Here is a 22282-nt window from a genome sequence, read left to right on the forward strand (position 1 = left end):
AAGCAACACTGACTGTCAACTAAAAGATGGAAACAGCTGTGATGATTTCTATTTTTGGGTCATCTACCACATCAAGCCTTTTTGTTACTCAGGCTCCAGCCATCAAAGCCTTCGTTTTTGAGTATGTGAGAACACATAGTCACTAATAATCAGCTTTACAAGTTAGTAATAGGGTCTCAGGTGATAACATTTTCTCTTGATATTCAACAATTATACTCACATATCTTTAACATGGGGATATAGTTTGAAGCCTTAAATTCAGGAGATATTTAGAAAAACCGTTGTTCCCTATTGTCCATCTAGGGTAAATTTAAAAAGTGATTTGCTGAAATACATAAAATATTGTCAGAACATGTGAATCTGAGAAATTATAGAAATAAGAAATGCTAAACCTTAAAATGTAGAGCTGGAAAATAGCTAAATCATATTCCCTTATTTTCCAAAATTTCCAGACAGCAACACTTGAGGAAAATCCTAGAAGGACAGACATAACATTGCAGATGTAATTATGTCAATTTTAGGCAAGTAAATCTATAAAAACATCAAATCCTACCTGTAATATGCATTTCAAACATAACAAACAACATTTCTTTGTCAAATACATAACTGTAAACCCTTAGAAAAATAAGAAAATAAATATTGTCTATCCTAACATCTGTAGAAAAGTAGGGGATAAGTGTTAAAATATTAATTTTTAATCAACACATTTAGCATGGAAATCTACCACGAATATGTTCACATGTTATGGATAGACTGTAAAAGCAATTTACATACGTTGTGAGTGCTTGGCTTGCTGAAACTAAATTCACTTTGATATGAATAATAAAAAACAAAAACCTGGGAGATTGCAGACATATCAAATTAAATCCCTTTTTTGTTTTCTGGAAAAGGGCAATGTACTTCTAAACATGGATTTCTAACACATGATCAAATTAAATCCTGAAGTCTAATCTTTGTCTCTTACGGTGGAATCCCAGAATAAAAGTAGTATCAGTGAGATTTAAAAAACAACAGAAAAAATATCCTTTAGGTAGAAATAATCAATCAACCAACTGAACTTTAGGCCACATTATCCTAAAGCATGGCAGAAATGGTCAACAGACCCACAGCAATGAGATACTTAATTGTCAGTCTGCATAAAAACATTATTAAGTGTTCCAGCAGTGTATTGTTGTGTAGTCCTGAGAGACACTGTTCAGATTTCCAACTACTGCATGCCCAGATTCCTGGTAGGAGACGTCTGACCCGAGCAGCCAGTGACAGGAGACACGGACAGGCCGCTAAAAAGGAGGTCCATGGAGGGCAGCAGGGGTTTCAGAAGGCTGACTGGGCAGAAAGCAGAGCCTCCGTGGGGGGTAAAGTTGACTTTGTTAGGGTCCGGACAGGATGGCTGGAGGGGATGCTCATCTTGATAGGCAGACCTGGAGGTGAAGAGATACAAGGAGAACATAGAATAAAGTCAAGGTTGCTAAAATACTTATACTTTCACCATTCTGCAACAACATGAATCATTATTTTACACAAACAGCTGAACTAAAATTATTTAGGAAAAAAAAAACACAGTCAGTCAGTCATTTTCTACCGCTTATTCCATAGTGGGTCGCGGGGGAGCTGGTGCCTATCTCCAGCAGTCTATGGGCGAGAGGCAGGGTACACCCTGAACAGGTCGCCAGTCCATCGCAGGGCAACACACAAACAACCATGCACACACTCATTCATACACCTAAGGGCAATTTATAGTGACCAATTAACCTAACAGGCATGTCTTTGGAACCGGTGCAAAGAGGATTGGGTGGCGGACGAAGGTGGAGACCTCAACGGCCCGATCCCCGGATGCTTAGGCTGGCTCTAGGGACGTGGAATGTCACCTCGCTGGGGGGGAAGGAGCCTGAGCTTGTGCGGGAGGTCGAGAGATATCGACTAGAAATAGTCGGGCTCGCCTCCACGCACAGCGTGGGCTCTGGAACCCATCTCCTTGAGAGGGGTTGGACTCTCTTCTACTCTGGAGTGGCCCACGGGGAGAGGCGGCGGGCTGGTGTGGGTTTGCTTGTTGCCCCCCAGCTCAGCCGTCTCGTGTTGGGGTTTACCCCAGTGGATGAGAGGGTTGTATCCCTGCGCCTTCGGGTTGGGGAGAGGTCTCTGACTATCATTTCAGCTTACGGGCCGAGTGGTAGTGCAGAGTACCCTGCCTTCTTGGCGTCCCTGTCGGGGGTGCTGGATAGCGCCCCTCCCGGGGACTCCATTATTCTGCTGGGGACTTCAACGCCCACGTGGGGAACGACAGTGACACCTGGAGAGGCGTGATCGGGAGGAATGGCCTCCCCGATCTGAATCCGAGTGGTGTTTTGTTATTGGACTTCTGTGCTAGTCACGGATTGTCCATAACGAACACCATGTTCAAACATAAGGGTGTCCATCAGTGCACTTGGCACCAGGACACCCTAGGCAGGAGGTCGATGATCGACTTTGTTGTCGTATCATCAGACCTTCGGCCGCATGTTTTGGACACTCGGGTGAAGAGAGGGGCTGAGCTGTCCACTGATCATCACCTGGTGGTGAGTTGGATCCGCTGGAGGAGGAGAAAGCCGGACAGACTCGGCAGGCCCAAGCGCACAGTGAGGGTCTGCTGGGAACGCCTGGCGGAGCCCTCGGCCAGGGATGTATTCAACTCCCACCTCCGGGAGAGCTTCGACCAGATCCCGGGGGATGTTGGAGACATAGAGTCCGAGTGGACCATGTTCTCTGCATCTATTGTCGATGCTGCTGCCCATAGCTGCGGCCGTAAGGTCTGCGGTGCCTGTCGTGGCGGCAATCCCAGAACCCGGTGGTGGACACCGGCAGTAAGGGATGCTGTTAAGCTGAAGAAGGAGTCCTATCGGCTGTGGTTGGCTTGTGGGACTCCTGAGGCGGCTGACGGGTACCGTGAGGCCAAGCGTGCTGCGGCCCGGGCTGTGGCAGAGGCAAAAACTCGGGCCTGGGAAGAGTTCGGTGAGGCCATGGAGAAGGACTACCGGTTGGCCTCGAAGCGATTCTGGCAAACCGTCCGGCGCCTCAGGAGGGGGAAGCAGCGCTTTGCCAACACTGTTTATAGTGGGGGCGGGAGACTGCTGACCTCGACTGAGGACATTATCGGGCGGTGGAAGGAGTACTTCGAGGATCTCCTCAATCCTGCCATCACGCATTCCGTGGTGGAAACAGAGGCTGGGGACTCGGGGTTGGACTCTTTCATCACCCAGGCTGAAGTCACCGAGGTGGTTAAAAAGCTCCGCGGTGGCAAGGCTTCGGGGGTGGATGAGATCCGCCCTGAGTACCTCAAGTGTCTGGATGTTGTAGGGCTGTCATGGTTGACACGCCTCTTCAACATTGCGTGGCGGTCGAGGACAGTGCCTCTGGACTGGCAGACTGGGGTGGTGGTCCCCCTTTATAAGAAGGGGGACCGGAGGGTGTGTTCCAACTACAGGGGGATCATACTCCTCAGCCTCCCTGGTAAGGCCTATGCCAGGGTATTGGAGAGGAGAGTCCGACCGATAGTCGAACCTCGGCTTCAGGAGGAACAGTGTGGTTTTCGTCCCAGCCGTGGAACACTGGACCAGCTCTATACCCTCTACAGGCTGCTCGAGCGTTCATGGGAGTTTGCCCAACCGGTTCACATGTGTTTTGTGGACCTGGAGAAGGCATTCGACTGTGTTCCTCGTGATGCCCTGTGGGGGGTGCTCCAGGAGTATGGAATCGGGGGCCCTTTATTAGGGGCCATCCGGTCCCTGTACGAGCGGAGCAGGAGTTTGGTCCGCATTGCCGGCACTAAGTCGGACCTGTTCCCAGTGCATGTTGGACTCCGGCAGGGCTGCCCTTTGTCGCCGGTCCTGTTCATAACTTTTATGGACAGGATTTCTAGACGCAGCCAAGGGCCGGAGGGGGTCTGGTTTGGGGACCAGTGGATTTCGTCTCTTCTTTTTGCGGATGACGTGGTCCTGCTGGCCCCCTCTAGCCAAGACCTACAGCATGCGCTGTGGCGGTTCGCAGCAGAGTGTGAAGCGGCTGGGATGAGGATCAGCTCCTCCAAGTCCGAGGCCATGGTACTCGACCGGAAAAGGGTGGCTTGTCCTCTTCAGGTTGGAGGGGAGTTCCTGCCTCAAGTGGAGGAGTTTAAGTATCTCGGGGTTTTGTTCACGAGTGAGGGAAGAATGGAGCGGGAGATCGACAGACGGATCGGTGCAGCTGCCACAGTAATGGGGGCGCTGTGCCGGTCCATTGTGGTGAAGAGAGAGCTGAGCCGAAAAGCAAAGCTCTCAATTTACTGGTCGGTCTACGTTCCTACCCTCACCTATGGCCATGAACTTTGGGTCATGACCGAAAGAACGAGATCACGGATACAAGCGGCTGAAATGAGCTTCCTCCGTAGGGTGGCCGGGCACTCCCTTAGAGATAGGGTGAGGAGCTCGGCCATCCGGGAGGAGCTCGGAGTAGAGCCGCTGCTCCTCCACATTGAGAGGAGCCAGTTGAGGTGGCTCGGGCATCTATACCGGATGCCTCCTGGACGCCTTCCTCGGGAGGTGTTCCAGGCACGTCCCACCGGGAGGAGGCCCAGGGGACGGCCTAGGACACGCTGGAGGGACTATGTCTCTCGGCTGGCCTGGGAACGCCTTGGGCTCCCCCTGGAGGAGCTGGAGGAGGTGTCTGGAGAGAGGGACGTCTGGGCGTCTCTGCTGAGTCTGCTGCCCCCGCGACCCGGTCCTGGATAAGCGGAAGACGACGAACGAACGAAAAAAAACACCTTACATTGCTTCCCCACATACTCGAACTCGCTCGCAGCCTTCTGGTGGCTCGCGCTGGAAGGAGTACGTTTTGTTGGGACGAGGGGAAGAGGAGCACGGCTGCTGCAGAGGAGGTTCCAGTGCAAATGAAGGAAGCGATGTTGATGGAGAAGGACGCAAGCCCCCACACTCTGCAGGCTCTGCACAGGAACGTACATTATCACTGTATCAACACAGGAACTAATAACTGATATTTCAATGTCATGCTTTGACAAAGTCCAGAGTCCAACCTGGCTCCAACATGGGACACAGTGGCGGGGAAAGGCACGAAAGTGATGCATTCAGGTGGTATGGAGAACTAGAAGCAGACAGGAGTGAAAAATCAAGAGGACATGGAGACTGGGAAGGTGACAGAAGAGAAGGATCCAGGGGTCCTGGAGAGGGTTCACTCTGGGAGCCGCTGCTGCATCTCTGAGCGGGGACGGGAGCCCTGTGGCCATCTGGGATATCCAAAATCTGAAATATTCAAGACGTAATTTAAGGCAACGAAAAGCTAAATGATTTTAACGGTTTCACATTATTATGAATAATATAAACCAGTTTCAAGACAAACAGGTCATTATACAAATATTTCTATGCTTATATTGAATGAGAAATATGACACATCTGTAAGGCATTAATTAACTAAAACGGACTGTGCATGAGATAATGCAAACGAACTCAATCAGAGCTTTGAATAAACTGAATTTCCAGTGATTCTCAAAAGTGTCCATACCCTTATTAAAATGTTAGGCTTTTGTGATGTAACTGTATCCCCTTTTAATCTAACACACTGCGTACAACAGAAATAGTAAAAACATATTTTTTGGGGTAAAAAATAAAGATAAAGGTGCAATAAACTGGGTACCTTAAATTAATATTTTGTTGAAGCACATTTTTAATAAATGTCAGCATTCAGACTTCTTTGGTCAGAGTCTATCAGCATCACAGATCTCGACTTGGAAATACTTGCCCACACTGCCTTGTAAAAATTCTTCAACTCTCTCAGATTGGGAGGATATCTCTTGTCCATGGCCTTCTTCAGATGACACCATAGACTTTTAGTCCGATTTAGTTCTGAACTTCTGATGAAGTCAGAAATCTCTTCATCTTCAGCTTTCTTGTAGACACCCCAAAGTTTTAGGTCAAACCTGAAAGGCATTGTTTCTTTCTATTATCTGTTTTATGTCTAGGTTTTATATAGATATTATTGTACACTGCTTTGGTTAAACTTGTATTTTATAATTGGACTTGGTCTTGGCCTTGACAAAAACCCAAGTTTCATCTGAAAAAAAGTGATCCCAGATCATGATGCTGCCACCTCCATGTTTTCCTGTTCCTGCAGCACCTTAAGTGACCAGTTTTGTCTTCTCATCTTTTCAACCGTTGTGGTGAAATGTCAAGTATTTGTAGTGTCGTTGTTGTCTTATAATTAGTCCAATTATTGATGACTATATCTTCAGCTGAAGGATGCAAATGAGCAAATGTCTGGTAAATCCAACTAGGCTAAGTAACCTTTATGTAAAGCTATTCATTTTTAATATCATTGATGGTAGGTATGTATCAAACAAAACTGAATGCTTAAACTGGACCAAAAGACGCTTGAACAAATTATAAGTTCAAGGTTGTGCACAGTTATGCAACCAGGCTTTTGCAGGTTTTTGTATTACATGCATTTTCAGTTGAATTGTGCAAGGTACATATCACTTTAAAGGTGGATAAAGCTTTGTTATATTTGTCTTGGTCTCGTTTTTTACATCATAAACACCTGGCTGGGATGTGTACACTTTTGAGGTCCACTGTATATGGAAACAGGAAAAAAGTCTTGTTTGCTTTGTTTTTCCTCACTGATCTTGATTTAGGAATTATACAGTCCCTCTTGTAACTTAGTGGCCTAACCTCATGCTGATCATCTGGTTTCTCAGACACAAACACTTCCTCCAGCTCCAAGCTGAGACCCTCAACGCTCCGCCTCAGCCGCGGTGCAAGTCTGTTCAGAGACATCATGGGCACTGTCTACAGAAAAACAGATAAATTACAACCACTGTCAGAGGATTTAGTCAACACAGGAGCCTTTAAGACAGCTAAAACTAAACTGTGTATTTTTCAAGGTGCAACAAACTGCATTAAACCAAAACAAATTTTCTTTGCTAAGTTTGTGGATGAAGAACAGGTTGATCTCTTGAGTTTAGGAACATTTATTTATTTACAGTGCCTGGCAGAAGTTTACATTTACTCATCATGGGGATTTTGGGCTTTTAATCATTTACTTTAGCTTTTGTTTTTATGAGTGAACTAATAATCCAAGGCAACACTGGAGTAACTTTCCAGTTGCACTACTCTTCCATCTCCCCAGTTATATTTGGATAAATGTCACAAGTTGCAAATAAACCACATACTGTCACTGGATCATCACACTGAGGAGCTGAATTTCAGTCTCCTTATCTCTCAACTGATTCTGAAAAGGTTAGCGGCTTTTATTCTGAGTTCCTCATTATTCTCAGTACTCTGCACAGCTACTAAACTAGGCTTCTGAGCCTGCCGCTGGTGGTTTCCTGCCATCATCTTCCAGAGCTTTCAATAAATCTTTTCAATCTTGCCTATTGTGTCCAGCTGAAATTTTGGGTTATCTGAATTATTTGTTACATCAAATAAATGTAAGGGCATGGAATTGCTCAACATGTCTTGGTATATCGAAGTATTAAGTGTTTTTCTTTATGCTTGTACGAAGGGGTCGGGTCCAACTCCTGATAAACAGCCAAACACCAGAATATCCTCTGAAACAACGCAGTCGGGCAGGAGCCAATATCCTGGCAACTACCCAACCCAGACTCATCCATTGGGTTGCCAAACAAAGGGGCACAATCTGTCACTCGAGGAAACATGTCTCCTCTGCTCTAGAGTCCAGCTTTCTGCCACCGGATCTGACTGTACAGCTATGCTGCAGCTGCTGCAGCTGCTCCAGTACGGAAACCCATTCTATTTTCTCTTTGCAAAGTTATTGAGAGATTCTGAAGCCCCACATGATGTTTGGAGGTCTTTTAGCTATTGAGTGCGGAAAATTGCAGATCAACGCAAGCTATGCTCGTCGGCATCCACTGACCCTGCTCTGTGATTTTATGAGTCCTACAACTTTATGGCTAAGTTACCCATGTTTCCATTTGCTATAATTTTATAATACCAGTAATAGTGGAATATTATGCAGCAAAGACATTTCACGATTGAACCTATTGCACAGGTGGCATCCTATCACGATACAATACTGGGATTTACTGAGTTCCTGAGGGTGACCCATTGTTTCACAAATGTTTGTAGAAGCAGTATGCATGGCTAGGACCTGGATTTTATACAGCTGCGGTCATGAAAGTGATTGGGAATACTGAATTCAGTGGTCTGGATGGGTGAATAAAACGTTTTACTGTATAATTTTTACATTCTGAGTTTTTAAAAAATGCACAAAACTCTCAGAGTTGTCCCCCTAATTCTTGTTTTGAAAATCATTGAAGTTGTATGCTGTTTAATCTTTCCACCTAGAACATTAGTCATAAAAATGCTGTATCTAAAGTCCAAAACTGACATTTATACCCATGCTAACTGACTATAACCCTCTAACCCAGACTGTATTTATAGTGTTAAGCCCAAAATGATTCATACCATGGTTGGTTAAATCTAAAACAATTTTCATTCAGTCGAGAAGTTAGTTTGTGATATAAAATGAGACAGGAAACTTGCTGAACGCAATAAAACAATGTTGAATTATTTTTAAAAAAAGTTTTCAAAAATGTTATGGAGAAATCATTATGGGTATTGCAGCAATCAAACAATCTTTTATAATTGCTGACCAGCTTTTTCCATGTTTCCACTGGTTGACAATTTATTTTCGCTTGTGAACTTGTGCCTCCTTGCCATCACCCTAATCTTTATCTCCCTCCATAGATTTGGATGTTGGCTGGGCCACTTCAAAACGTTAATATCAATTCTAGTCAAAAGTAACATGTCAGTAAAAATCAAAAATGTACTTTAAGCCTAAATCCGCAAGGGGTGTGAATATTTTGGTCTTAAATATACCTAAATACATTTAGCAGAAGGCTACCTGAGTCATGCCTGCTGCCTGTCCTGCCGGCAATGTGATGTGGGGGAGATCATATCCTGCATTCCTGGAGCGTTTTTGCAGGTGGTGCCTCAGTTTGGCCACCTGAGGGCAGAAGGGATATAAAAATGATTTAGGAGCCAGTCTGACTTGCTCTGAAAGCGAAAGGTTACAAACGTTGCCCTAGGGTGCTGTTAATATTTCAAGATAATGAGTGAAAAGGCATTTTTTAAAACTTTATTAGTTCAGTACTTGCCTCCTTCAAGTGCTCTGCACTGCCCCAAGATGCTGAGCGCTTGTGCCCACCCACAGTTCTCCTTCCTCGGGTCTCCTCTGTCCAGGAACATGGAGTCTTTAAAAACACACACAGTAAGATGAACAAGGATACCAGTGTTGGCTCTCACACTGCTGTTTGGGGATATGCAGATCAAAGGAGCCTATTTAGGTAAGGTTCCAGTGGTCAGCAGTTTTGACCTTTTGGCAGAACTCTACATTGCTGAGCCAGCAAACGACCATCAGCTCTACCTCTTGAGAGAACGACACAGAAGCTGAGGCCCACAGCTGTCTCACACACCTGTCTCACAACAGCTGTACAAAGGAAGATGACAAGAAACCACTGTGAGCTGCAAAAACAGCCCCACTTCCACAAACACACACACACACACACACACACACACACTAAAAAAAACCCATCCAAACCACATAAACAAATACAAATTCAACACCTCACTGCACTTAGACACATATACTAACCCTATTTTTAACATAGAGAGGGGCAAAAACAAAAACAAGCAAACACTTTGGTGCACTTCTTCTTTTTCAGCCACCATAGACCCTGCTCTAATATATCCATACCGAATTCTTCACATTCACTCTTGATCTTCTGCCAGCTGGATCCTGGTGGATCACCCCAAACTGCTGGTTATGAGCAGACGACTGGACATTCATCCTCATCAGTTGAGTTCCAGGTTGGACTATTCAACAGGATCGAGTACCTAAAGTTTTGGTATCTCATCGATCCATTTGCACAGCTTCCCACACAACTTGACCCACTCTGAAAGCTCCATTCTACTCATTAGCTGGCCTCAGTCAGCTAGAAATGAGGTCACACAGCTTTCGATCCCAGCAGCACAAGAAATAAAACCTCATATCTAGCTATCAGCCTCACAACTCCACAGAAAAGTTACTTCCATTACTTCCATATCTGCCTGCAGGAAAAAAAAAACAGATATCATGTCCCCTTCAGTCTATTTGAATGTCCAGAAGGTTAAATAGGTCAGAATACAGCATGAGTGAGTCATCCAGTGACATTGGCATAAAGTTACATCTACTAAAACCCCCTCCCCCATGCAATCATCCAACTCTAACATCCCACCCTTCCCATAACATGAGCCAAGCATCATGGGACACCGTCCTATAAAAAGACCTAAAATGTATTTGAGAATTTGGCCTTCGTGGCTAATGTTTCTATCTAAAAGGAACATAGCAACAACTTATATCTATAGTTATGGCAAAATGATCATGATAAAAATTGTCTGGTTTTAATTAGGTTCTCAATTTGTTTAAATCTATCCCCCAGAGATCAAAAACACACAACAGATTCCACACTTTCATTAGTTATTAAGCAAAGATAAAGAGAAAATCTAAAAGCTGCAAGTAAATAAAGTACACACCATGGTCCAATAGCTCATAGAATCACATCTACCTTTAATCAGTTTCTCACACTCTTGTGGAAAAATTGTCCTGTTCTTTTCTCCAACCTTGTTTCACTTCATTGAGGTTTGCAGACATTTGTTTCTGCACGGCTCTCTTAAGGCCTCGGACTTTGTGCTGTAGAAACACTTTTAATCTTTTCCTTTTTAGCCATTCTGTTATAGATTCGCTGCTGTTTGTGGGATCATTGTCTTGGTGATGACACAGGTTGGACCAAGCTTCATCTGTCAGGAAAATTACCTCTCTTAAACTCTGGAGTACTTTGGTACGCAAAATGGTTCTTTACTGCCTGACACAATGACTACAAGGTGTTTAGTTCCTTTAACCTCACTCGGTACTATTTTGTGCTTAGTTTTCACCAAACATCTCTACTTTTGTCTGATCTGTCTTAATGGTGTTTCAGATGCCTCCTGATCCATTCAAATACATTCAAATATACCATCTTGTTTATAAGAGAAGAGGCTCTCTTCTAGCATCCTTTCAAAACAATCCATACTAGTTCAGTGCTTTTCCTTATTATCCTGCCTAAGAACATAAACCATTAAACTGCTACCTGAGGCCTGTAGACACTCAGATGGAGTCTCTCTTTGTTGTGAATTTGTTGAGACGTCCAACCATGGAAAGCTTGGTCTTACATGTTTTCCACTTAAGAAAAATCTTTTTCAATGGTGAATGATTGATTTGAACTCTTTTAACTCTTCACAATTGAATGGACAGCAAGAATTACTTCTCAAAGTCATTAGTTGTTTCTTTCTTCCTTGGCATTGTGTTAATACACTCCACACAAGCAAACTGGCAATATGTCTCTTTTTATAGAGCAGAGTGTTGATTTAACTTCAAAATCCTGAGGTACCAACAAGGGGTACTTAATATTCACAGACATAATCTCCATCTAGGTTTCATTTTATTTACCAGACAATGACTGAATGGAATCAGCTGTGTTTTTGTATGCTTAACAATAGCATTAAAATTTTTAGAGCTTATGTGAGTCTATATAGTAAAAGATGGTGTATTGTTTTACAATGTACTGATTCTTCGCTGGTAAATGTTTTGAATGATCATAATCATGATACATCTTAACAGTGATGCATCTAGAGCTTCTGTCATGTAATAACTATATCTGAGGACTGAGTTTAATTATAACACAATAATTAATGGACTGGGGAAATGGGTGGGATTGTCTGGTGCTATACTAAACTAGTTCCGGTCTTATTTAGCACTTGGATTGCCATTTGTATGAATGTTACTAAACAAATAAACTTGCCCTGCTTGTCTTTCTTTTTCCAACGAACCAATGTAAATCTATAAAAATGTCAGACATAGTTACTTATAGATTTAATCGTTTTCAGCAATAGTTAATGCTTATTTTGGTTTAGAAATTATGTAAGAAGTCAAAAAGGAATCAGAAGGACATTAAGCCAAGAAGCCACCATAGAAGTATGGGCCAAGGAATTGCAATGACCAGTGGGTCAGTTGATCCACTTATATATAGGCTGAAATATGAACAACCTTTTAATGGATTATATAAAACTTTATAAAATCAAAGTGCCTAGATGCAGAATCCAGTAAGCATTAGTGATTTTTTTCAGGTTTTCCTTTCACTGAACTCCTAGTTGCTCCAAACGGCAGGCGAAGCCCCTTACACAGCATTTACGGGGCCTTTAGCATCTGTGTGTGTGTGTGTATGTGTGTGTGTGTGTGTGTGTGTGTGTGTGTGTGTGTGTGTGTGTGTGTGTGTGTGTGTGTGTGTGTGTGAATGAATGGGAACCACATGTAGAGTTTTGCAGAATCCATCTAAGGTTACGATGATCTAAGCTGAGTGCAGAACATGTATCATTCATAACAAAGCATCTCTAAATAATCAAAACTGTGTTTTATTTAGAACTGCTACACAGATTTCATTAATAAGAATAATTAGCCAAGTAATTGCGGAAGTAATGAGATTTCTACCAGCTGCACCATGCACCATAAATATCAGCCTGCTAGCATTAGAACTGAGCTCAAACTCCTGAGTCAGAGATGAGCTTAAAGATGTGCTATCTCTTGCTGACTGAAGTGACCTCAGATACTTTCAATAATGATGTGGTTATCTGATACAGAATTGAATCAGCAATTAAAGTGTAAAATTCTGACTTTTTTCTGATTTTTAAACGAAAACAAGTCAAGCTCAGTGATATTTCTGCTTAGTGCATGAAAAAGGATTAAATTGCATGCGAGGGGGCTGTAATACCATCTGACATAATGCAAAGGAAGTTTGGCGAGCGGAGGTGGGTCGGTAGTGGGCTTCAGGGGAGCACTGGGGGGATGGGGTGTCTGTATAATGAGGTCAGGAGGGGTCTTTTTCTCACAATGGAGGCAAAGGGGGTTCATGCAAGCTTTAAACTGTGTCATGAGCAAAGATGAACATGTGTGAAACTCTGCAATGTGAAGTCTGGGCTTTATGAACTAGTTTGGGACAAATACAGTCGAGGGGTGGTGGAGGGAAAGCAAGGGAGAAACAGCAGTTTGAAGAAGAACAAAACAACTATTTCCAGTTGGCTGCTTTCCACCCGCTGTATCAAACTGGAACACACACCCCCCAGACACCTGCAGAGCCTACATCAGATATCTTGTCTTTACATACACAAGACGGAGAGCTGACGAGCACCTGGAGTTAAACCTGTCTGCTTTCTCCTCTGCAACACACAGGTTTTATGGGAAATACGTTCCTGGACCAGCTAACTCTGGTGCAACCCAAGCTGACATTCATCTTGTCCAGTTTTCCTTTAATTACTGTAACTTCTATTGAAGCATAATTACTAATTGGAAGGTTGTAAAATATACTGGCATTTACCTGAGTGGCTTTGTCATTGACACAGGCAACCGGTGTGCCCTCTGCCTCTTTGGGCCAGTGCCCCTGCAGATACGGTCCAACGATTGTATCCAAAGAAAGAGTTCGACGAATTGTGGGTCTTGGTGGGCGGGCAGCGTTTCTGTCAACTTTTGAAAACAGAAAAAATATACATCCAATAAGTGACAAGTGTATGTTTTAGCTTGGTGTTGAGCGTCATATATTTCATTGGAGTTTTATGTGACAGACAAACATAAAGTAGTGCATGAATTTAAAGTGGAAAGAAAATGGCCGCTTTAGTTTCAAAATGTTTTACGAATAAAGTTCTCAAAGATACAGCTTGTATTCAGTCTTTTTTACTTTGATACCAAAAAATAAAAACGGGCACAACGATCTTCATCAGATGTCCACTTATTTGTAAGTAGAGTCCATATGAATGAATTTTAGTATAAATTCAGGTGTTCTGTGAAAGCCTCATCAGCTTGTTGGAGAGCATTAGTAAACAAAGAGCATCATGAAGTTCAAGGAACACAGCAGACAGGTCTGGGAGAGAGTTGTGGAGAAGTGTTAAGCAAGGTTAGGTTATAAAACAAAATCCCAAGAAGCTTTGAACATATCACAGAGTGGGTTCTCAACGGGTACTCCGGCTTCCTCCCACAGTCCAAAGACATGCCTGTTAGGTTAATTGGTCTCTCTAAATTGCTCTTAGGTGTGTGACTGAGTGTGTGCTTGGTTGTTTGTGTGTTGCCCTGCAATGGACTGGCAACCTGCCCAGGGTGTACCCCGCCTCCCGCCCATAGACTGCTGGAGATAGGCACCAGCTCCCCGCGATCCACTATGCATGAAGCGGTATAATTAAATGTTTCTGTTGTTCAACTGCAAACCTACCAAGACTTGGGTCCACCTAAACTGACAGATTGAAAAAGCAGAGTAATAATGAGAGAAGCAGCTTAGAATCAGAATCAGAATCAGCTTTATTGCCAAGTTCATAAATACAAACAAGGAATTTGACTCCGGTACACTTTGCTCTCTGGGTTTTGTTTTTTGCATTAATGAGTATACATATATACAATATACAAATATACACATACAGTACAGACCAAAGGTTTGGACACACCTTCTCATTCATAAGAGAAGGTGTGTCTTCTTTATTTTCATGACTATGAATATTGTAGCTTCACACTGAAGGCATCAAAACTATGAATTAACACATGTGGAATTATATACTGAACAAAAAAGTGTGAAGCAACTGAAAATATGTCTTATATTCTAGGTTCTTCAAAGTAGCCACCTTTTGCTTTGATTACTGCTACAAACACTCTTGGCATTCTGTTGATGAGCTTCAAGAGGTAGTCACCTGAAATGGTTTTCACTTCACAGGTGTGCCCTGTCAGGTTTAATAAGTGAGATTTCAAGCCTTATAAATGGGGTTGGGACCATCAGTTGTGTTGTGCAGGAGGTGGATACAGTACACAGCTGATAGTCCTACTGAATAGACTGTTAGAATTTGTATTATGGCAAGAAAAAAGCAGCTATGTAAAGAAAAACGAGTGGCCATCATTACTTTAAGAAATGAAGGTCACTCAGTCCGAACAATTGGGAAAACTTTGAAAGTGTCCCCAAGTGCAGTCGCAAAAACCATCAAATGCTACAAAGAAACTGGCTCACATGAGGACCGCCCCAGGAAAGGAAGACCAAGAGTCACCTCTGCTGCGGACGATAAGTTCATCCAAGTCACCAGCCTCAGAAATCGCAGGTTAACAGCAGCTCAGATTAGAGAACAGGTCAATGCCACAGAGTTCTAGCAGCAGACACATCTCTAGAACAACTGTTAAGAGGAGACTGTGTGAATCAGGCCTTCATGGTAAAATAGCTGCTAGGAAACCACTGCTGAGGACAGGCAACAAGCAGAAGAGACTTGTTTGGGCTAAAGAACACAAGGAATAGACATTAGACCAGTGGAAATCTGTGCTTTGGTATGATGAGTCCAAGTTTGAGATCTTTGGTTCCAACCACCGTGTCTTTTTGCGGCACAGAAGAGGTGAACGGATGGACTCCACATGCCTGGTTCTCACCGTGAAACATGGAGGAGGAGGTGTGATAGTGTGGGGGTGCTTTGCTGGTGACACTGTTGGGGATTTATTCAAAATTGAAGGCATACTGAACCAGCATGGCTACCACAGCATCTTGCAGCAGCATGCTATTCCATCCGGTTTGTGTTTAGTTGGATCATCATTTATTTTTCAACAGGACAATGACCCCAAACACACCTCCAGGCTGTGTAAGGGCTATTTGACCAAGAAGGAGAGTGATGGGGTGCTGCGTCAGATGACCTGGCCTCCACAGTCACCGGACCTGAACCCAATTGAGATGGTTTGGGGTGAGCTGGACCGCAGAGTGAAGGCAAAAGGGCCAACAAGTGCTAAGCAACTCTGGGAACTCCTTCAAGACTGTTGGAAAACCATTTCAGGTGACTACCTCTTGAAGCTCATCAACAGAATGCCAAGAGTGTGCGGAGCAGTAATCAAAGCAAAAGGTGGATACTTTGAAAAACCCAGAATATAAGACATATTTTCAGTTGTTTCACACTTTTTTGTTCAGTATATAATTCCACATGTGTTAATTCATAGTTTTGATGCCTTCAGTGTGAAGCTACAATATTTATAGTCATGAAAATAAAGACAACTCTTTGAATGAGAAGGTGTGTCCAAACTTTTGGTCTGTACTTTATATAAATAAAAAGCTGCATTTGCAACATCTGTATGCTGTTGTTTGGTACTCTATTAAATGTTCATCAGAGAAACAGCCTGGGGGAAGAAACTGTCTCTGTGGCGGCTGGTTTTAGTGAACAGTGCTCTGTAGCGGCGACCTGAAACTCTGAACAGTTTATGTGCAGGGTGTGTGGGGTCTGCAGAGATTTTAGCAGCTCTTTTCTTGACCCTAGACCTGTATAAGTCCTGGATGGAGGGAAGGTCAGCTCTGATTATTCTCTCTGCATTCCTGATTATTCGTTGCAGTCTGGACCTGTCCTGTTTGGTGGATGAGCCAAACCACACTGAGATGGATGAAGACAGGACAGACTGAATGATGGCAGTGTAGAAGATGACCAACAGCTCCTGTGGAAGGTTGAACTTCTTGAGTTGCCTCAGGAAGTACAGTCTCTGCTGGGCCTTCTTTCGAACAGTGTCTATGTGTGAAGACCATCTCAGGTCCTCAGAGATGGTGGTTCCTAAGAACCTGAAGTGGTCCACAGCCAATACAGTGTTGTTGAGGATGGTGAGGGGGTGTATATGGGTGGTGTTCTCCAAAAGTTCCATACCATTTCTACAGTCTTGAGTGGATTGAGTTCCCGGATAGTTCTGACTACACCAGTGTATCAGTCGATCCACCTCCTGTCTGTATGCAGACTCATCACCGTCCTGGATCAGACCAATGACAATGGTGTCATCTGCAAACTTCAGGAGTTTCACGGACGAGTCCGGTGAGGTGCAGTCATTTGTGTACAGGGAGAAGAGGAGTGGGGATAGAACACACCCCTGGGGGGCACCAGTACTTATTGATCTGGTTCAGGAGAAGATGCTCCCCAGTCACACCTGCTGCTGTCGGTCAGAAACACCTACACCCACACTATGAAACATGGTGGTGGCAGCACCAAGCTGAGGGGATGCTTTACTCCAACAGGTACAGGAAAACTCCTCAGAGTTGATGGAAAGAAAAATGGAGCTAAAAGCAGGGTAATTCTGGAAAAAAAAACAGTTAGAGGCTGCAACAGGCTTGAGACTGGGGTGGATGTTCCAGCAAGACAACAGCCCAAAACATACAGGCAGAGGAATGATGGAAAGGTTTAGTTTATCCGTTTGTTGGAATGGCCCAATCAAAGTCCAGACCTAATTTCAATTTAGAATATGAGGCAAGACCTGAAAATTGTTGTTTAAAGATGCTCTCCATCCAATTTACTGAGCTTAAGCTATTTTATAAAGAATGGAAAAACATATAGTTTCTAGAACGTTAGTGGAGATAGAGTTGTGATTGAAGAAAAGGTGGTTCTAGAAAAAAACAGACTGAAAACCCTGTGTCTTTATCTTAGTTTGTGATTGTAACACAACTAAATGTTAAACATTTGAAAAGATGACAATCATTTTGCAAGGGTCCTTATATTTAAATAACTCCCTTTAAAGGACAGCAGTGACCTCCTGACTGTTTGACCACATTTGGCTTGTGGTAACCCTGCATGTAACAAACACAGTGCTGTGCAGACGTGCAGAGTCATACCTCATTGCATTTTACTTTTACTTTTAGCAGCCATACTGTTTTTTGTTCAAAAGTTTATAAGGCTTTCATAAGGTCTTTGAACTCTGGGTGAATTTGTAAGTCCCCTATTCTGACCTTCAGGGGAAAACAAACAACAAAAGTGCAGTAAAATGTTTACTGCAATTTTATTTATAGTTCTTACAAATGATTTCCAGATACTATCTGTACTAAAGACGTGTCTGCCTATTTGAATGTCAACTTTAATCATTTTTAGGCAGATTTCTGCACAGAAATTTTAAAAAGCAATGAAGGTTCAAGGAAAACTATTGAAATTCATTCAGAAATCCTATTGTTAAAGATCACATTATAAGTTAAGCAAAACGTCTTAATTCCTGGAGGTAGAAGATAAAGAACTAATGCAACTAACATCTTAGAGGAACTGATCAGTGTCAGTGCTTGAAAGGGGGCATATCATGCAAAATTTACTTTTTTAGCACTTAAATACATTTTGTTGTGTACTTGGAGTCTGTAGGAGTGCAGAAAAGTTGAATTTAGTCTCCAGGTGCTGCGTAGATATCTTTATACTGTGTTTGGGTCATAATTTTCACTTTTCTCTATTCTCTACTGTGTTTTTTTGAACTGTTACGTCACAGTATTTGCTGCAGAACAGCTAAACAAGGTCATGGACTTCCGGGTCCCAATTCAGTGTATCCGCCATTTTTATTTCCCGCTGCGATTTTGTATCCCAAGCTCAAGTATGCCGAAGCTTCAAGTGGGTAAGTCTAAATGTTCGGTTGTTGGGTGTATTAACCCACATCGTCCCCCAACATCAGAACCACTTCGAAGTGCCTGGTTAAATTTTATTTTTCATGGAAATGTACCCACATTCAAGGACCAGTGGCTTCAGCAACCTCAAAAAGTATTTACTGAAAGACTTCACCTGATTAAGGGGTCAGTTCTTTCTGTCTATGGAAACGATGGACACATCAAAGTGATAAGCTGAAAATAAAGCTAAAATGACAACAAACTTTATTTTAGACATGAATTTATTGTGTTTTGATGTGCCGTCTTGGCCATTGTTTTGATAGCAGTAGCATCATGCCTTCTGCTTATGTTAGCACTGTGTGCTGCTTTTAGCTCCTTGAGGACATAACTGTACAGTTTTGAATGTTATTACATAAACAGTTTAGCATTGTTTTTGCCCCTTTTCTCAGTTTCTGCTGTTCTAGATAATTGTGTCGCTGGTATCAAACTACAAAAATGGCCGAAAGGGTTGGACTGGTACGCTCTTTGACCTAGAGAAGTGTGGGATGTAAAGTGCCTCAATAGCATTTAAAGAGACCGCACCAAAACAAGTTGCTCTCAGACGCACCTCAGAACAGGTAAAAGAGGAGCCTGTGGAGCTACAAGAACAAGGAGTTCAGACCAAAGCATTGCAGTTCCACTTTATATAGACCACAGCTAAATGATTTAAGTGTGAAAAGGAAGGATTTAAAAGCATTATATGGGGCACTGCGCTGGTGGCGTAGGGTTTAAGCACGCAACCACATATAGGAGCTACAGTCCTCGATGTGGCCATCCCAGGTTCAAGTCCTGGACCTGGCAACCTTTGCCAAATGACTCGGCCCTTCTTTCCTGTTTGCCTACTGTCAAAAAATTTAAAATAAAGGTGTCTAGTGCCAAAAAAACATCTTTAAAAAACTAAATAAAAGCATGCTATGTCCCCTTTAAGACTTGCACTGGTGCAATACTGTGCGAGCATGTGCATGTTGGCAGCTTTTTGTGCCCCCTGGCAGGTGTGGATCATGCCTATGACCTGGAGCAAAGCTACATAAGGCCAGGAATTCTCACCACAAGATGCTAGTTTATTTATCACCGACCTGTAAGCACATCCACAGTACGCTGTCTTTGGCCGGGGTCGCAGGGCAGACAGAAAGTATAAATAACATGCAGATGTGACTTTCATGGACCTAGTTAACATAACAAGCACTCTGAGAGAAACAAAGAGGCCTTAAAAAGTCCTGCTGCTGTGTTAGCGTCATGCATAAACTCTACAGAAATCCAGCAGGTCATAGTGCGAAGGGGAAAGCGGAGTGTCAAAATAATATTATGAGTGGAAAGTTATGTTTCAGGGTTAGCAACCTCCTTTTGTTGACATAGCTTTCTCAGAACGTGTTGCATTTTTTGTTTTAAGACCACAGGGCTGGAGTTAGTCAAACTGAACTTCTCCTGTTAAGATCATGACAAAGATCTACCTTCTTGCTTTTCCTTCAACACTGTTAGCCAGACTTTTCCAAACTCAGTTTAGATACCTCTTGTCACTCATAGAACATGTCATAGTCAGCTTTTTGATTTGTTTTAATAGTTTGTGGAAATTGTTATTAAAAAGAATATAAAATCTGCCTTCCCAAAAAAAGCTTCTAAATGTACGTGTCGCTGATGACATCACATAGGGCATAAGACAAACGATCAGCGCCCTTTTAAACATGTCCATTTGCAGTTTTTCTTGTTGAATTTCTTCTGTGTTTATTTGTATGTTTTTATTCTATTTCCCCTTTTAAAGGTGTTTACTGTGTGGTGGCAGCAAAATGCTTGAATGGAACATGAAGACACAGCACGGATTTCAATTAAATTTGGCAATCATGAGCACGGGATGTGAAGATGACCAGGACAGACTGGATTGGTCGGATTTCATTAGCAAAAATCTTCAATAATCAACCAAGTTGTTTTAAACATCATATGAGCTGGTGGAATTGTTCCATTAAGATGACCTTCAAGTCCCAACAAAGTTTCATACAGAACTGCAGCATCACCTGCTTCTTTCATTGAAAATAGGAGAGATTTTAAATTGGCCAACTCCTTTCAGTCAGTCAGTCAGTTTCTACCGCTTATTCCATAGTGGGTCGCAGGGGAGCTGGTGCCTATCTCCAGCAGTCTATGGGCGAGAGGCGGGGTCCACCCTGGACAGCAGGGCACAACTCCTATCAGTTAGGCCCAATATTAATGCACCTACAGTACCTAACCCTTCGCCATCATTCCAGTCAGCACCAGAAGGAAAGAAGTTGATAAAGCTAAAGCAGTAGTTCACACAGCATGACCATATGTCTGAAAACAATCACTGTCATAGTCATGGTTAGCTGCGGCCCTTCACAGTAGCATCCATCATTGGAGTCTCACACGGTTCAACCCCTTGCAACTCAAATGTTTCCAAATCCACACTGAAAGTTCTCAAAACGCACTTGTCTGACATAATGGTTACTAATGCCAGCTGATCTGCTCAATTATTCTGCTTCTGATGTCATCAACCAAATACGTAAAAGGCAGAATAAATGTTTTCAAATTTCTAATGTGCTTTTTAAAACGTTTCGTAGTCAGTCGTTTTCTATACCGCTCCGTCCATAGTGGCTTGCGTGGAAAGCTGGTGCTTCTCCAGCAGTGTATGGGCAGGAGACGGGGTACACCCTGGATGGGTTGCCAGTCCATTGCAGGGGAACAAAACCATGCAGACACACTCATTCACACGCCTAAGGGCAATTTACAGAGACCAATTAACCTAACAGGCATGTCTTTGGAAGCCAGAGTACCTGATGAGAACCTACGCATGCACAGTGAGAACATGCAAACTCCATGCAGAAAGACCCCCGGCCAGGAATCGAACCCAAGACCTTCTTGCTATAAGGCAACAGTGCTACCAACTGCACCACCATGTAGCCCCAAGTTTCATAGTTTAAGGTGTGTTTTTCTTGTCAGATGAAAAACATGCACTGCTGGATAGAGCCTTTAATACCTGGTGTTCAAATAAACTGCAGTTTTCCTGCATTTATCAGTTTTACAACAACCCTGTTACATATATATAAAAAAGATATTGATCATAAAGGCCTATTAGATTTAGAAAGTACCCTTTTATCTAGATTTAATAATGTTACCAATTGTCAGTCATTGCTGTTTAACTTGACAGCACGTTGTTTCATAAAGAGTGGAAATATTTCCTTATTACCAAAAAAGTAAAGCTTTGTCCTGCATTTTCTAAGCAAAATAACACTTATAAGGTGAGTGAAAACAAACTTTGGTGTCTCTGCAGTGCATAGGGGTGATCCCCTACTGTTGCTTGTGCATTTACCAGCTTTGTGCTCCCTGCAGAGGAGAACGGAGCCTCTCTGGAGCTGGAACGGGACGGTGGCTCGGAGGGGCTGCAGGCTGGGGTTGCTGCATCCCCGGGGCGCTCCTCCACTCCTGCCCGTCATCCCCCCCCCACGCATCCACGCACTCACACACTTCTCTCCCACAACCGAGCCGCGCTTAAGAAAACACACACTCAGCTTGTGTCAAGTTGTGTCCCCGTCGTTCACAGCTGCTTCTTTTTCTAACTGTAATCAGTTCCTCCAAGACGCTGAATGCATAAACTGCAGAAGCTTTCTTTTGTGATAGTAACAGTCATTTTTCTCGCCTTGCTGTTTCGTCTAAGCGGAGAAAATCAGAAAGACAAGCGTAGTGAAGTCTACAGTCTAGATCCGTGTATAATACATCAGAAGTGATGCGATCGCCTTACATTTGGTAGTTTGATTCCCGTCTCGGCAGAATGACAACAGCTCAACCTGTGTAAGA

The 22282-nt window shown here is 43.2% G+C and overlaps 1 protein-coding gene across 1 annotated transcript; it reads right to left on the reverse strand.

Moving 5' to 3' along the window:
- Positions 1 to 1095: 1095 nt before the first annotated feature.
- LOC124862520 (protein FAM117A-like) lies at positions 1096 to 22282 on the reverse strand. The gene is made up of 8 exons (XM_047356488.1): positions 21798 to 22282; positions 13430 to 13575; positions 9140 to 9235; positions 8887 to 8988; positions 6693 to 6809; positions 5045 to 5270; positions 4780 to 4954; positions 1096 to 1421 (listed from the first exon to the last, which is right to left on the reverse strand). The coding sequence occupies exons 1-8, from the start codon at positions 21934 to 21936 to the stop codon at positions 1208 to 1210; spliced, it is 1215 nt and encodes a 404-aa protein (XP_047212444.1). The 5' UTR covers positions 21937 to 22282; the 3' UTR covers positions 1096 to 1207.

The sequence above is a fragment of the Girardinichthys multiradiatus genome, chromosome X (assembly GCF_021462225.1).
Source record: "Girardinichthys multiradiatus isolate DD_20200921_A chromosome X, DD_fGirMul_XY1, whole genome shotgun sequence".
NCBI lineage: Eukaryota > Metazoa > Chordata > Actinopteri > Cyprinodontiformes > Goodeidae > Girardinichthys > Girardinichthys multiradiatus.

Bases quoted from the DNA above. Each gene is read 5' to 3' on its own strand.
- LOC124862520 (XM_047356488.1), bottom strand. From the start codon at position 21,936: ATGCGTGGGGGGGGGATGACGGGCAGGAGTGGAGGAGCGCCCCGGGGA. The intron at 6,810-8,886 runs GTAGCCTTCTGC...GTTTTTCTGTAG, and splicing joins AGGCAGCAGGCATGACTCAG to ACAGTGCCCATGATGTCTCT. The intron at 5,271-6,692 runs GTTAGGCCACTA...TGAATATTTCAG, and splicing joins AACCAGATGATCAGCATGAG to ATTTTGGATATCCCAGATGG.